Source organism: Eublepharis macularius, chromosome 8 (assembly GCF_028583425.1).
Source record: "Eublepharis macularius isolate TG4126 chromosome 8, MPM_Emac_v1.0, whole genome shotgun sequence".
NCBI lineage: Eukaryota > Metazoa > Chordata > Lepidosauria > Squamata > Eublepharidae > Eublepharis > Eublepharis macularius.
The window spans coordinates 14,697,236-14,714,142 of NC_072797.1; the positions used below are offsets into that span (position 1 = coordinate 14,697,236).

Below are 16,907 nucleotides of genomic sequence, written 5' to 3' on the forward strand. Positions count from 1 at the left end.
TTCCTGGAAATTTATGGGTGGAGCCTGGGTAAGTTGAGGTTTGGGGAGGGAAGTCGGCAGGGTATAATGCTATGGAGTCCATCCCCCAAAACAGCCATTTTCTCCAGGGGAGCAGATTTCTGTTGTCTGGCGATCAGCTGTGATTCTGAGAGATCCCTAGGCCGTACCTGGGGACTGGCAACTTTTCTCCAAGGTCTGGAGGCTGGCAACCCTAGCATGGAGGGACGGCTGAATCCCTTCTCCATGTGTACCACAGACCTGAATGGGGAACCATATGTGTGAGAATAACAACAACAACAACATTCAATTTATATACCGCCCTTCAGGGCACCTTAATGAGACACTCAGAGTGGTTTACAAAGTGTGTTATTTTTATCCCCACAACAATCACCCTGTAAGGTGCATGGAGCTGAGAGAGCTCTGGAAGAGCTGTGATTGACTCCAGGTCACTCGGCTTCAAGCGGAGAAGTGGGGAATCAAACCCCGTACTCCAGATTTGAGAACCCGCAAGTCATGTCTGACACAGGGTGGGGACCCCAAACCTAGGGATGCCAGGCCACAGCCTGGCTTTCCCAGGAGATTTGCTAGTGGAGCAAACGGAGGTTGTGAAGGGCTATGTGCCGACATCTTGTCCAGGCAGGGCTTATTTTGAGGGGGAACACACAGGAACGCAGTTCCAGCAGTTCCTCAAAGAGGTCACATGTCAGGTGGCCCCGCCCACCTGACTCTCGGCCATTTGGGGCCCATTTCAGCCTGGATTGGGGCCAAAACGGTCCGGATCAGGCCTCTGACGGGTGGTGGATCACTCTCCCACTCACCAGTGTCCTGATCCTGACCATTTTGGGCCCCTTTTCAGCCATTTACAGCCCCCTTTTGCCTTTTTGGGCCCAATTTCGTCCCTGAATGGCCAGGATTGGGTCCAAAACATCCAGAATAGGTGATGTCAGGGGGCGTGGCATATGCAAATCAGTTATACTAATGATATACTTCCGGTGATGGCAAGAGGCATAGCTTATGCTAATGAGTTATGCTAATGAGTTTTGCTAATGAGTTCCTCCAGCTCTTTTTCTACGAAATGACCCCTGTGTCCAGGCATGAGCCACAGCTCTCAAAACTCTATGGTAACCATAGAGTTTCTGGAACAAAAGCTGAATCTTTGACCTCATGTCCGGGTTTTTGCCTGGATGTGATGTTGGCATGTAGCACATCATTTCTACTTCCTACAGTTCCTGAGCTGAAGAACTGAGATGGTCTCTCACCTGGCACAAGATGACATGAAATTTCAAGAGCATTACTGTCTGGCAGACAAAGTGCATGCAGGATCCTAGCTAATGGGCCTAACTTTCATAAAATTGACATCCTTTTCTTTTTAAAGCTCACCATGGTGAGTTGTCTTGTAGGAGTCCGTTCCATAAGTTAATTATGTGCTGTGCGGAGAAATTATTTTCTTTTGTTTTATTTATCAGGCTTGTTAGTCACAGTTTGCATGACAAGAAAAGCAATTAGTAAAAAAAAACATGAGTTAAAACCGATGGGTGACAAAATTAATAACATAGGAAAATTAAAATAGAGAGTTCGGGAACTGCGCTTTGGACTTTATGCATGCAAAACATACGCTTGGTCGTTGAGCCACGGGCCTTGTTGCTCCTGCAGGGGGGTTGTTGTGAGATGGAGTAAGATAAGGAATAAAAGAGGGGGAAGAGAAACAGAGCTGACTCAGTTTGGGTGGGAAGTTTTGTTTGAGTCCTGGGGAGTGAGACCCAGCATGTCCGCACATTCTTCAACACCTCTCCCATCAACCCCCAACTAGGATACTTCAGGACGAATATTTTAAAATAAATACTGAAGGGATGTTTGGCCATGCTGAAGATGTGCTTCCCCGCCCAAGTAAGCTATGGGAATCAGTGGGGTGGGAGGTAAAGGATGGAGAATGCGCTTTTTTACCAGGTCAAGTGATTCTTTGAACTCAACATCAGTTCCCTCCTGTGAACAAGAGAAAAAAGAATGCTGAAGGGGGGGGGGCCCTATGCTGGCTTTACATACCAAAAACAACAGACAGACTGGTCATGGTTTGACATAACCTAATCCAAATTATTCAGTATTCTTCTGAATAATTTGAGAATTAGCATTGGGTAGGCATAGAGGCATGTGCTTCTTTTGGGGAGGCGGCGGTCTGAATTCTTTCTCTTTCCTTATTTGAATTCAGAGATGTAGTTTTCATTTAGCAGTAAATTCTTACCACTTGCACAGACTGAATACTCCTCCATACTCTTCGCATAGAATACCAGCAGGTCAGGGTGAATGGTTGTGACCCGACTGTCTCCCTGACCTGCTTGTTTTCTGTATGCTACGTGGTTGTATATATAGAGAAGTAGTCAGTCATGTAAACCCTTACCTGCATTATTCTGCCTTGCCTCCAAGGAGCTTAGGGTCTCCCTGCTTCATTTTATTCTTACAACTAGCTAGATACCTGTGCTTTGCTACGGTATTCAACTACTTTAAATCCAGTTATAATACTTATGAGGAAGACTGGGAGGTGCATTTTACCTCAGGACACATTCAATGACTCCCAATAGCAACTGCATACTGTTTAGAATGTGGGGGGTGAGGACCAATCAGGCAGCATATGCAAATGATCTCTGTGTTCCAACTGTCTTGGGGGGGGGGGGTTGAGGTGTGGAATGTTGTGAGCCCCAATCAGCCTGCATATGCAAATGATCTTGAAAGGCTGGCCCAATCAGGGAAGAGTCGCCGAGCTGGCAGTGGGCGGGGGCACAAGCAGGCAGCAGCCTGCCAGCCACACAGGGAAGCTGTCTCCCTTTGGGAAAACACATTTTACCCCTTATTACCCCCTTGGGGGCAAATTTCTTAAAATCTTAAAATTCTTAAAAAAAATTTAAAAATGAGGAAAGGGACTCAGCACTGTCCCTTTCCTCAGAGGGGGACAAACCAAAGAGTTAGAAAGATAGAGCGACCAGGGCATTCTGTTTACTGTCTACTGCTCTGACTATCCCTTTGATATGTAGATTGCTATTCTCAGGACTTCCTCCTCGTGACATCCTCCTTCTCACTCTTCTCTTCCTGGCTTTGTTCCAGGCACCATCTCTCTCCTTCTCCTCCCTCCACCTTGCAAACAAGGATGCAAGACTTGTCCTAGCATCCAGGCCCATGCTTAGACTAGATAGGTAGTTAGGATCTGTTTCTCCTCCTTTCCTATCAGAGTATGGAGTTCCTACAATAAAGAACTTTTATTTCCTTTCTAAGTATAAGCAAGTGTATGATTTGCTGTTTTCTCTCCTGCACACACACCAGCCAGCAGAACCAGCTCACAACCACCTGTAATCACGCTTCCTCTGCTAACAATAGACTCTGCTAATGGCCCTAACATGGAACCCTTTAATTAGGTTTCTGGCGCCAACATACAATTTATTTATCAGAAACAAACTGGCAGCGAATGTAGTTGTTCTAAAATTGGTGAGCCCTAATTTAAATGAACCATATGAATGGCTCTCACACAATCCCAGCCCCAGGGTCACTGTCAACATTTTAGCGTGAGCCCTAGCTGTTCCTGTTGCCAAGAGAGCCTCCTCACCATGACTGGCTACATTTTCGCTTGATACTTGGCAGTGTTGCCAACTGTGTGTTGGGAGATTCCTGGTGATTTGGGGGTGGAGCCTGAGAAGAGTGAGGTCTGGGAAGGGGAGGGACCTCAGTAGGGTATAATGCTGTAGAGTCCACCCTCCAATCGGCCATTTTTTCAGGTGAACTGATTAGATTTGCCAAGTTCCCTCTGCCACTCAGCTGGGCAGCGGGAGAAAAACGGGGGAGAGGCAGACGGGCAATCACCAGCATCCCAACCCGCTGACATCACTTCAGGCATGAACGGAAGTGACATCAGCACATTGCCGGTGATGCTATATCATTTGGGCAGAACACACAATGACTCCCCACAGTGAGTCTCCCACTAGTTGCCAGCCTCATGCTAGCAATTTTAGAACAGATCCTCTGGATCTATGGAGATCAGCTGTAATTCTGGAAGATCCTTAGGTGCCACCTGGAGGACAACAGTACTACTTGACACCTTAACTTGCTTCCTGTGACCTTGGGCTCTTGGAATGGAATCTAACTGGGGAAGGCAGCTGTTTTATTGGGGGTATAAATTAGTTGGTTCTGCCTGCACGGTCCTGTAAAAATATATGGATTGGATTTTCATGGATTGTGTAGTCCGTTGTTCAGTTACTGTTGTTGAATTTTATTACTGCCTACATTTATATATTAATGGATATATAAAAGTGCTCCAGGACAGTACCCCTTTAGACTGCAAGTGGAAAAGCTCATGAATGTTCCCCCAAATAATAAAATGGTAAAAAGTCCAGTAGCACCTTTAAGACTAACCAACTTCATTGAGGCATAAACTTTTGAGAACCACAGCTCTCTTCGTCAGATGTGCATCTGACAAAGAGAGCTGTGGTTCTCAAAAGCTTATGCCACAATAAAGTTGGTTAGTCTTAAAGGTGCTACTGGACTTTTTACTATTTTGCAACTACAGACTAACACAGCTAACTCCTCTGGATCTATGACCAAGTGATAAAAATATCACTGCAGATAGAAATATAGATGTTCTGGAGAAGAGCTTGCCATCTGTCTGAAAGGCTAATTTTCAACATGTAAGAATGGCATATTATTTTTCTGCAAAGGATCGTTCAAACATGCAACATACATACATCTGCAGCCTGAAGTGGTACAGTCCTGGTCCACTTTTACTAGATGATCTACTATTTGTAGAGGGAGCCTCTGTACATGGAAGTTTGGTTAAAGGGCTTTATGAAGTAACAAGTCCATGGCTGCTTTCCCACTGTTTACCCGATCACGCAAAACTCCTGGAACGACGTGCCTTCCTGTTGCAATTTCCTGCGATAACTCCGGTTATCGCAGGAAATCGCACCAGCAAGGTGCATCGTTCTGGGAGTTTTGCGCAATCGGTAAGCAGTGTGAAAACGGTTTTCAGCCATTTTGATTGTGCACTCATGAAATCAGAGGAGTAGAAGTGACTAAAAGATCAGAAAATCCTGCCTACACGCTGCGTGTAAAGTGCTGTCAAGTCACAATTGACTTATGGCATCCCCTCCTGGGGCTTTCAAGGCAAGTGAGAAGCAGAGGCGATTTGCCATTGCCTTCTTCTGCAGAATCTTCCTTGGTGGTCTCCCATCCAAGTACTGACCCTGCTTAGCTTCTGAGATCTGACATGATCGGGCTATAACAACAACATTTGATTTATATACCACCCTTCAGGACAACCTAATGCCCACTCAGAGCAGTTTACAAAGTATGCCATTATTATCCCCACAACAAAACACCCTATGAGGTGGGTGGGGCTGAGAGAGCTCCAGAGAGCCGTGACTAGCCCAAGGTCACCCAGCTGGCTTCAAGTGGAGGAGTGGGGAATCAAACCCGGCTCTCCAGATTAGAGTCCCGCGCTCTTAACCACTACACCAAACTGGCTCTCTATTCCATGCTACCTTCCTTCCTTTGGCCCTCCACAAATCAAGTCTCACAATACCAGTTGTTTTTTTCGTTCTCATGCCTCAATGTTTTGGAGAGGCACGCCTGCTACAAGAAAGGAAACCTCCATCTAATTCCTGGGACGTGATTAGAAGCAGGTCATTTCAGCTGCTAAAATAATCATGAAAGCAGATCTGACTTTGTTAATTATTTAAGGCAGCATTAATGAGATTCCAGCAATAAAAATACCCTGTTGTGGTGGCTACAATCTCCCTCTATCTAGCCTGTATATTTCTAGACACTTGCCCTTGAAAATAAATAAGTAAACTGGCTGGTGAAACGTTTCATACGTGAAATGATTTTATGTTGGAAACCTTGCTTCACGTTTGTCCTTCAGCTATATGACTTCTATGTATTTGCAATCAACCCATTTCTAAAGAAGGGGGGAATGGACACTGTGAGGAAATGGTCACACAAGCTCCATTTCTACCCATGCAGGAGGTTGAAAATTCCATAATCACCCCGGCCTTCACGTATTGAGGTCCTCTTGGCGTAACCAGCTTCTCTCTGTGTCATCTTCCCCTGCCATTAGTTAACCTTGGAGAATATCTCTTGCTGAAGGATTTAGCGCTTTCCCCATGTATTTCTGCTTAAATGCTGTGCACTGTTTTTGAGTCTCCTGCTTCCCTCACACTAGCTAGCATGAGAAGAATCAATCACACTTGTGCACAATGACTAGGAAAGGAACAGATTGGCTGTTGCTCCCTCTCAGGGCTTTTTTTCGGCTGGAACGTGGTGGAACGGAGTTCCAGCACCTCTTGAAAATGGGCACATGGCCAGTGGCCCCGCCCCTGATCTCCAGACAGAGGGGAGTTTAGATTGCCCTCTGTGCCAGAGGGGAGTTTAGATTGCCCTCCATGCCACTGGTGCGGAGGGCAATCTAAACTCCCCTCTGTCTGGAGATCAGGGGGCAGGGCCACTGGCCATGTGACCATTTTCGCCGAGGGCGATTTAAACTTTAAAAAACTCCCCCCTTGTTCCAGCTGACCCAAAGTGACGTCATTGTGCAGTCCTGAGTTCCACCACCTCTTTTCCCAGAAAAAAAGCCCTGCTCTCTCTCCTTACCACTCCTTGATAAGCGTGACCGAATTGATCTTACAATGGCAAGAAATTTAATAAAGAAATAAAAAAGCACACAGCAATTTGAAATCACATCTGACAGGGCAAGGACAAAAAGAAAAGGTGATAGGACACCATCCTTTAAACCCTAACACTGTACATACCGAAACTGATATTAAATCGGGATGGACTATCTATTCTTAGAGCTGCATGCATTTAGAAACCATCCAATAACCTGGGTTCTTAGTGTTCAGGGCTTCTTCCTTTTGTCCAGTAACATGTGCTAAAGGAGTCCAGAGTGGTTCTGTCTATAACTGGTTCTGTATGTAACTCTTGTTAGCTTTGTGGCACAGCCCCTCCCTTTGAGGATGGCACAGAGGATGTTGGGCCAGGCTAAACCATCAAATCTAAAGTCAGTTGTCAGAGCCCACATTGTCATGATTACTGTTACTGTCTTGTCAGTCCTTTGCAATTTGTAAAAGAAATGTAGGAATGTCCCAGTAAAGAGCAATTCTCCAAACTGTGTGAGATGTGCAAGTGAAATGTGGACTGTGAAGAGATCTCTTAAATGTTGCCACAACTTAGAATGTCATAGATGTTGTCTTCCACCTAGTGGTGAAAACAAACATTTTAACACAGGTAACTTATATTGTCAAAGGCTTTCACGGCCGGAGAACGATGGTTGTTGTGGATTTTCTGGGCTGTATCGCCAAGGTCTTGGCAGAGATCTCTGAGAGATCTCTGTCTTTTGGTGCTACACCTCTGAAGATGCCAGTCACAGCTGCTGGCGAAACGTCAGGAACTACAATGCCAAGACCACGGCGATACAGCCCAGAAAATTCACAACAACCACAGGTAGCTTAAATAGCCATAAGTAGCAATAGAAACTCGTGCTGGTTTTATACAAGTTTGTGTTATTGTTTCCCTCCAAAGAATCCTGGGAACTGTAGCGTAATGAGAATGCTGAGAATTTTACTTTCAGAGATCCAAAGCCACCCCTCGCAGTACAGTTCCAGGGTTCTCTGCAGAGATGGAATTGCTGTTAAACTCACAGAATTCTGTCGCAGAGCCAAGCCACAGAGAACTTGAGCCAGCAGGATTTATCATTAATTTCAGTGGAAAGTTTAGCATATAATGGCTTCCAAATACTTGCACAGGCAATGTGAATTTTCACATGGCGCTGCGTTTCCCCCCTAATTGCATCTGGATTCAGAAAACATCATTTGTGAAGCAAACATTACTCTAGATGGAGGACTAGGACTAGCCAAAAGAAGCTTATACTTGCCTGATGTCGGGACCTATTACAGGCAAAATATTTAATTTCTTATCATCACTTAATTTCTTATCGCTTGACAACCCTCTACTGTTCAGATGCTGCAATCACACGTGCCGGAAATCTGTCAACCACACATAGACTTTCCGATACGCATGGTCAACATGTTGTACGTACAGGAACAATGTATATCTTAACCATCCACATACAGTTCTGGTAGGGAAAATGGACCACTGGATTTTGAGAGGTTTCATTATTGTATATGAAGACTGTGTTCACATAGTGCCCTGACCTGGATAGCCCAGGTGAGCCTGATCTTGTCAGATCTCAGAAGCTAAGCAGGGTCGGCCTTGGTTAGTTATTGGATGGGAGACCTCCAACGAAGGCCAGTATTGGATGGGAGACCTCCAATGAAGGCCAGTGTTGCAGAGGCAGGCAATGGCAAACCGCCTCTGTTAGTCTCTTGCCAGGAAAACCTTGCCAGGGGTCGCCATAAGTCCTCTCTGACTTGAGGGCTCTCTCTACTGCTCACATAGTAAATATGTGTTTCCCTTGAATGGGAAGGATTGCATTTAGTACATGCTTCTGTTATGCATGGTTGGGAGGTTTGTGGTATATACAACTGCAACATTTGAAAAGAGGTACAAAGGACCAGTCTCATTGAACAAGCATTGGGGTTTGAGGTGATAAAATTTAGACTTGTTCTGGTTCCTTCCAATATGAAAGTCAACACTGGATGCAACAATCATCACGGTGAACGTAAGAGCGCTTTAGATTGGAAGCTTGATTGAAGCATCCTACCTTTCTTTGCAAGTCTCTCCTTCCTCTACACTTCAGGACTTTGCAGGTGAATTGTAGACCACCTCCATTCGACAATATAAGATAGAACATCTCTGCACCTGATGTTTGAACTGTGTGGCTTTTTAATGTTTTGTCCAGTTGATTGTGTGGACAAAAAGTGAAGGGTGAATGAGACCTGAAAGGCCCCTATAAGCAGCTTTGCCTTTCTTTGTTTAGGAAGCCACGAGTTGGAACAAATGCAGCTTATTCTGGAGACAATCCCAGTTTTCCACGAAGAGGATAAGGAGGAGCTGCTCAAAGTGATGCCGACGTTTGTCAACAGCACCTGGGAAGTGAAGAAACCTTTACGGAAATTGCTTCCTGAAGTTAACAGCAAAGGTATTGTGCTGGGTTTGGTGACTGGTATGATCCTGGAGTTGGCGTCTTCATTGTCAGCTGGGGAGGTGGCCTTTTCTGTGGTACATAGACACCATTTTTCTGCCTGCAGTGGACAAATCTCTGAACTTGGCCCCAATCCCCTGCCTTTGAGAAACTAAGGAGTGGGAGAAAAATGGACAGAAAATGGCTGCCATAGCAATGCTCTAGGAATTTCCCCATATCTTTTTGGCCTTTACCATAGAGATTAGGGGAAATTCCTAGAGTGTCATCCTAAAAAAAAAAAACATCCTCCCCAAATGTTATCCTCCTCTTGAGGCATTGCTGGTAACCCTAGTGTCTTTGTTTCAGCAGAAGGGGCTTGCCCCAGCACGGAAACCGGCTCACTTGGACCACAGAAGCTCAGACACTCCTACATTGATATGGGGCTGGCCCGCCTTCTTAGGCACTGCCCTGTCCGGTCAGGGGGTCCCATTGGGTTGGCAGTAGATATGCAGTCCAGAGTGTGAGAGGAGGCAGGTGCAGTGGTTGGGCCTGACCTTAAAAGATTCATTCTGGATGGCTGAGAGAGGCCAGAAGAGACAGAGGAAGAGGCGGGTTGATCTTCTGGAGAGGAGAGAGGGGAGTGATGTCTAACTACCCCTCCTGTGTATCAGTTGCAAGTATAGCACACAAGAAGACTGGGGCTGCCCGGGTGGGAAGTCACTCGCAGGAGAGACCTCCCTTGGGGGAATTGAGTGTGCGTCCAGGGGAAATTGGTGTTGTTCTGCAATGCCACAGGAGACCTGGGCAGCCTAGGAGGAAGTGCTGGCATCCACTTGGGCCGATGTGGCTGTCCCCAGGGAGAGGCATGTCTGAGATCTGGGGGAGGGTTTGGATGTGGAGTGTGAGGATGAGCATAGAGGTTGGGAAAGGCTGTGGTTCAGTGGAAGTGGACCTTTGCAGAAGGTCCCAGGTCCAATCTCCAGCAACTCCAGTTAAAAAAGGACCGGGTGTGAAAGACCTGTGCCAGGGACCTTGGAGAGCCGTTGCCAGCCTGAGTAGACAATACTGACCTTGATGGACCTCTTGTCTGATTTAGTATAAGGCAGCTTCATGTGCGTTCATGTGTGAGACACAAGCACAGGAGAAACAAATGCCCCTTGGTTTCCAGTTTGATTCGGGACATTCATCGGTCACCCACCTGACCTGCCTGTTGGTTAATGCTTTTATTTGCTGAAATATGCCAGTGTGGAGGTGCTGTTATGCATTGTTGATGCTACACCCATGTATGCAAGAGGCTCTTCTTGGCTCATAATGCCAGAAGAAAATGAGATTGTGAGCAGGGCCGGTGCCAGGGTTTCTGGCGCCTGAGGTGAGATACCTACTTGTCCGTCCTCCCCGCTCACCAACTTGATATTGTAGGCTTAAAAATGATGAATTTTAAATACATTTCCAAAATATACCTTTTCCAGCTTTTCCAGCCTGCTTTCAGTATTCTTGGTAATTGGGAGGGGCAGCGGCGTAGCATGATCGTGGGGCTGCCGGGGCAGGAGGTGGCGACATCGCGCTCTGGCCCTGCGTGATGATGTCACTTGTGACATCATCGTGCAGGAGTGTCCCCCTCACCTGAGGCGAGTGGCAGCGGCGAATAGGCAGGGAGGCAACCCGTTTCCCTGCTCGTCTCCCCACTCGCCTCCCTGCTTGCTGCCGCACCACCGGGACACCTGGCTCAGGGGCCGAGCTGAGGTGGGCAGCAGCAGCAAAGGGGTGGAGAGGTGAGCGGGGACGTGGCCCACTTCTGGGTGTGGGTGTCGGGAGCCAGCATGGCACCTCCGTCAAGAGTTCAGCACTCGAGGTGGCTGCTGGCACCACCCCCATGGACACGCCAGGCCTGATTGTGGGCAGAATTCATCTGGGTGACCCATCCCAATATTGTGGGTTTTTTTGAAAGACCTAACTCTGTTTAGCTTTCTCTATCATTCCTTGTATCCTGATTTTAAAAGACATCCACCATGCCTGCTGTCCTTCCAAATGATGCACATCTCTTCCATTAAATGCAATTCAACTTGTGCTTTTAAATCGAGGACAATTATATGGTGTAATTAAATTGAAGCAGAGCTTAACGGTTAAGTCATCTGATTTCGGTAGTGACTGATGTCATTGGGCATGTTGTGCTTCCTTCTGGGAACAAGAGCGGCTGTTGCTTCCATATAGCTGACCTGATTATTTGTCTGCCACTCGCAGCCATTGATTTTCTAGAGAAGATATTGACATTCAATCCCATGGACCGGCTGACCGCAGACATGGGCCTACAGCATCCTTATATGAGTCCGTATTACTGTCCTGAGGATGAGCCTGTTTCACAGCATCCTTTCCGGATCGAGGATGAAATCGATGATATTTTGCTAATGGAAGCCACCCAAAGCCAGATGTCCAACTGGGACAGGTATTGTGTCTGCTGGCCTGCATATGGCTCAGCATTCTATACATGCATGGAAGGTAGAATGGGTGAATGATTCTAATTCCTGAAAATCTCAAGTTCCATTGGTGGGGAATGTCTTGCAAGTTTAAAATGTGCTTGGAATTCTACAGGCAATAGACAGAAGCCAAAGGAGACATTGAGTAAGATTTTCAATGGTGGGGCATGGGAGGGGCCTCAGTGCTTGCCACTGCTCTCTGCCCCTCCCTGTGTAGCACAACTAGAATGATATCGAACAGTGAAGGGAGCTTTGAATCTGGAAATCTTATTGGTCTTAAAGGTGCTACTGGACTCTGATCTGAAGGTGCTACTGTAGACCAACAAGGCACCTGTAAGCTATATTATGCAAAATAAGATAAATGATGCAATCCTGTCCTAATTGCATAATTCATATTACGGCATCTGCCTTGAGTTTCACATAGTGTAGAACCTGCTTTACTGAAGTGTAATTCCAATATCTATTCATGCTATAAATATATATATATTATTGCCTTGACCTGGATAGGCCAGGCAAGGCCAATCTCACCAGATCTTAGAAGCTAAGCAGGGTCGACCTTGGTTAGTAATTGGATGGGAGACCTCCAAAGAAGACCAGGGTTGTTATGCAGAGGCAGGCTGTGGCAAACCTCCTCTGTTAGTCTCTTGCCTTGAAAACTCCAGCAGGGGTCAACATGTGTCAGATATGACATGATGGTACTCTCCACCACCTTTGGTAGTGTTTATTATTTATTTATTTATGTCATTTATAGTCCCCCTTTCTCATTGAGACTCAAGGTGGATTACACAGTGTGAGAGTAGTACGATCAGTAGCAAGTACATTTCCATACAGTAAAAAAGGTAAAGGTAGCCCCCTGTGCAAGCACCGAGTCATTACTGACCCATGGGAGGATGTCGCATCACGACGTTTTCTTGGCAGACTTTTGTTACGGGGTGGTTTGCCATTGCCTTCCCCAGCCATCTACACTTTACCCCCAGGAAACTGGGTACTCATTTTACTGATCTCGGAAGGATGGAAGGCTGAGTCAACCTTGAGCTGGCGACCTGAACCTGGCCTCCGCCGGGATCGAACTCAGGTCGTGAGCAGAGCCTGGACTGCAGTACTGCCGCTTACCACCCTGCGCCACGGAGCTCTTTTCCATACAGTATCAAGGACATTTCCATAAATAACGCCATAGGGTAAATAGATAAAAGTTTACGAAGACGTAGCATTAGCAAGAATCCAATACAGAGTAGAAGAAATGCTGAAGTAGGACAGTATTCTAGTGCCTGGCAAAAAGAGGTCCCTGCCCCTCAAGGAGTTTACAGTCTAAAACTGACAATGGGTTGGATCCAACCAGCTTTTTTGATCAGTCTCTCCCAATTCTGCTTTTTGTTACTTATTCCACAAGGCTTTTATCATTGTAGGTCCCATAGCTGTTTTCATGGTGAAAAGGTACCTCCCGCCTCGCCCTTCAGCAGTAAGAAAGTTGGTTGGATCCAACCCAATGTCCCGAGCATCCAAAATACACCTATACCTGTGTATCCAAATTGTGCCAAACTGGGCGCTTCTGCCACTGTTCAGTCACAACCTCTGCCACCATATTGATCCCGAGCCCAGATTTCATCATGCTGTTTAAGAGCCAAGCTACAAGAGATGAATTACACGAGGAGGAGCACGGGAAGGGAGTCGCAATGTTAGCCAGGAAGCTGAGTTTTAAAAGAGACCGGAAGGCTTTGTCAATTTCCCCTCTCTACAGAGCCAGCAAAGATCTCCTCAGAGGGTTTGCTAATTTCCTCTCTGCCTCCGGAAGTCGATGTCAGTTTCACCTCCCCTTCTAGGAGGTGAAGAGGAAATGAACAAACCCTCTGAGCAGGGATCTCCCTGGCTCAGTAGAGAGGGGGAATTGACAAAGCCTTCTGTTCTCTTTTAAAACTCATCTTCCTGACTAACATTGCAACTCCCTTCACGTGCACGTCCTCGTGTAATTCGTCTCTTGTAGCTTAGCTCTAAGTTTCTAGTGCTTTGGGCTACAAATAAAGGTTTGAAAGTGTTTTTTGAACTGCCCAGTTTTTTGCCTGAAGCCAGAATGAGAGCTGAATAGGATTTCCCAAAAAGGCGGCATGCATTTTCCCTTGCTTTTCTCAAGACCAGCAGAGGCATAAGAAGTTATTCAAAACATGCTATTTTTTTTAAGTGTAGAAATTTTATTTAAAAACAAAAAAATAACAATGGAAAGTGCTTAAAAAACTTATACAAACACTACATTTGAAATTAGTTTGAAACTTATACAAGCACTGCATTTGAAATTAAACTAATAGAAACATACTATCAGAATTTGTAATAACTAAACTTAATTGTGTAATAGCTCTCCTTCCCTTTCCTTGGCTACTTACACTTATACAAACTATAATATCAACTTTTTTGGTTAATCATTTCCCTGTGTTTTATCTTCTTATCTTTATACTGAGTTACCTTAATTAATGTTCATTTTTGCCTAAGTAGTCAAAGAAATCCTTCATTTCCCCCCAAAATTTAGCTATTGTTCTATTCTGTACATAAATAGCTACTTTGGCCACTGATGCATTTTCATAAATCTTATCTATCTTATCTGTCTTTCTGGGAACCAAGATCAAGATAATCCAAACTATGGTATTCCCCATTGCCATGTATGGATGTAAAAGTTGGACGGTAAAGAAAGCTGACAGGAAAAAAAATGATTCATTTGAAATGTGGTGCTGGAGGAGAGTTTTGCAGTTTTGGACAGCCAAAAAGACAAATAAGTGGGTACTAGATCAAATCAAGCTGGAATTCTCCTTAGAAGCTAAAATGACAAGACTAACGCTATCGTACTTTGGTCACATCATGAGAAGACAAGATTCTCTGGAAAAGTCAATAATGCTAGGAAAAGTGGAAGGCAGCAGAAAAAGAGGAAGACCTAAAATGAGATGGCTGGACCCAATAAAAGAAGCCACGTCCTCCAGGTTGCAGGATCTGAGTAGGTCTGTTAGAGATAGAATGTTTTGGAGGTCGGTCATTCATAGGGTCGCCACAGGTCGGAAATGACTTGACGGCACATAACACACACATCTATCCACACTGACACATCAGCGCACATATCTGCTTTCCATTTCGTTGTGTATAGCACTCTCGCTGCTGTCACCATGTAACGGAAAAGGACTTTTCTAACATTAATTGGTAGGATGTTTAATAGCATGTTTTTTGGATTTAGCTCAAATCTGAGTTTGAAAATCTTCTGCATTTCTTCATGTATCTTTTTATCCATGCTAATGTGTACCATTTGCTTGAGTGGCACAGTCTATGCTAGTCAAAGAATTCAGCCTATTTTTAATTTTGAATATATATGTTTAAAATTAGTAGAATATACAAAGATCTAGATGCGGCCCTATTTAACAGAGCTGCAGGACGCAAGCCGGTGTGTTATAAGAGAACAGAACTTGGGAATGGTGGTCCCTGCTACCTTGAGAAAGTCAACTATTTCTACCTAAGAGACCTTATGAGACTATTACAAGGATAAAACTTCTTTATGAGGATAGCCCTGGGTTACTTAAAATTTGACACAGAGAAGCAATGGGGGGGGCGGTTTAGAGGCAAGAGCGAATGGGATAAAATCTTGTGTTCAGTTCAGTTGCCCAACCTTAAGGTATAGTTTTAAATGGGGTGAGAGCTTAATTATTAATCATCATAATTATACTTATTTATTGTTCATTACAAAGGGTTAGATCTTAAGATGCCCTTGCAGGAGGCGGAGCCCAAGAGAAAAGGTGTGATTTCTGCAGATTTCCCGCTCAGGCTGCAGCTTCCCCACATGGCATTCCATACTGTTTTGGAGGGTTCCCCCCCCCCAGGCTTTTTTTCAGCTGGTACGCAGGGGAACGGAGTTCCAGAACCTCTTGAAAATGGTCACATGGCTGGTGGCCCCGCCCCCTGATCTCCAGACAGAGGGGATGTATGGTGGCGCGAAAGGCAATCAAAATTCCCCTCTGTCTGGAGATCAGGGGGCGGGGCCACCAGCCATGTGACTATTTTCACCGAGGGTGATTTAAACTTATAAAAACTCCCCCCTTGTTCCAGCTGATGCAAAGTGACGTCATTGTGCAGTCCTGAGTTCCACCACTGAGTTCCACCACCTCTTTTCCCAGAAAAAAAGCCCTGGTCCCCCCAATGTTGGGGTGGGTGTGGGGACTATAGAAAATAAGAAGAGGCAGAAAAGATCCATTTTTTAAAGCAGAGCTCTACTTGTGGAATGCCACCCAGGATAGCTTGATTCCTGTCCTGTTATCATTATTTGTCTCATTTGTAATGGGAAACAGTAACTTAAGATCTGAAACTTTTCATTATGTCTCTAACATTTGGGACCTTTAGGTATCAAGTGAGCTTGTCTTCTGATTTGGAATGGCGACAGGAGAAGTGCCATGAGGTAGACGAAGTGCAGCGGGACCCTCGAGCAGGATCGGAATCCATTGCTGAGGAAGCTCAAGTGGATCCTCGCAAATATTCCCAGAGCAGCTCAGAGAGGTTCCTGGAGCAGTCTCATTCTTCAATGGACCGAGCGTTTGAGGGGGATTATGGGCATTCGTGTGATTATAAAGTGGGGTCTCCTTCCTACTTAGACAAGCTGCTGTGGAGAGACAATAAACTCCACCATTATTCAGAGCCCAAGCTCATCTTAGACTTGTCTCATTGGAAAAGAGCATCTATTGCACCCACCGCGGAGTTAGCACTGGAAGAGGAACCATCCAACCTTTTCCTGGAGATTGCACAATGGGTGACGAGCACCCAAACAGGACTCGAATGCCCCAACCCGCTTCCAGAGATTCAAGAACGGAGCCTGCCATCTTCTCCTCAACATCTCCACAAAGAACCCAAGGAGGTCAACAGTGAGAGCGACCCTCAGTTTGACTTGGATGTCTTCATTTCCAGGGCATTAAAACTTTGCACAAAACCAGAGGATCTGCCGGACAACAAGATGAAAGATATCAACGGTGCTTGCATAGCAGAACACCCTAAAGAGATTGTACAGACAGAAGTGTATCATAAAGAGAGGTGGTAGAAGAGCTACGCTTCTGATCTTCGGGGCTCGGCTCTTTACAAATCCTTCTGATTACGCACCAGTGACCCAATGCCGAATAGCGATCAAGGTTTGATCACATAAGAAATGTATCATCTCATTTTCATATACATTGAAATGCCTTTGTGTAAAGAGCAAGCACAGAGAACCCTTTTTGACACCTTAGGGAGTTAAAGGAATCAAGAGGTTGGAACGAAATTTTAGGAGGGTTTTTTGCTGCCTTAACAATCTTGCCTTGTACCTTCTGGGTCATGTTTTGATCTTTGTTGACCAGCGCAGAAAAGTCCTGGACACACAATATACTAAA

General features: G+C 45.5%; 1 protein-coding gene across 1 annotated transcript in view; it reads left to right on the forward strand.

The window, feature by feature from the left end:
* Positions 1-16,582, forward strand: part of MAPK4 (mitogen-activated protein kinase 4) — a 62,746-nt gene extending 46,164 nt beyond the window's left edge. The window contains exons 3-5 of the mRNA XM_054987152.1: positions 8,912-9,073; positions 11,297-11,498; positions 15,895-16,582. Of these exons, the coding sequence (XP_054843127.1) occupies positions 8,912-9,073; positions 11,297-11,498; positions 15,895-16,582 (1,052 nt within the window). The remainder of the gene's footprint in view (positions 1-8,911; positions 9,074-11,296; positions 11,499-15,894) is intronic.
* The last annotated feature ends 325 nt before the right edge of the window (positions 16,583-16,907 follow it).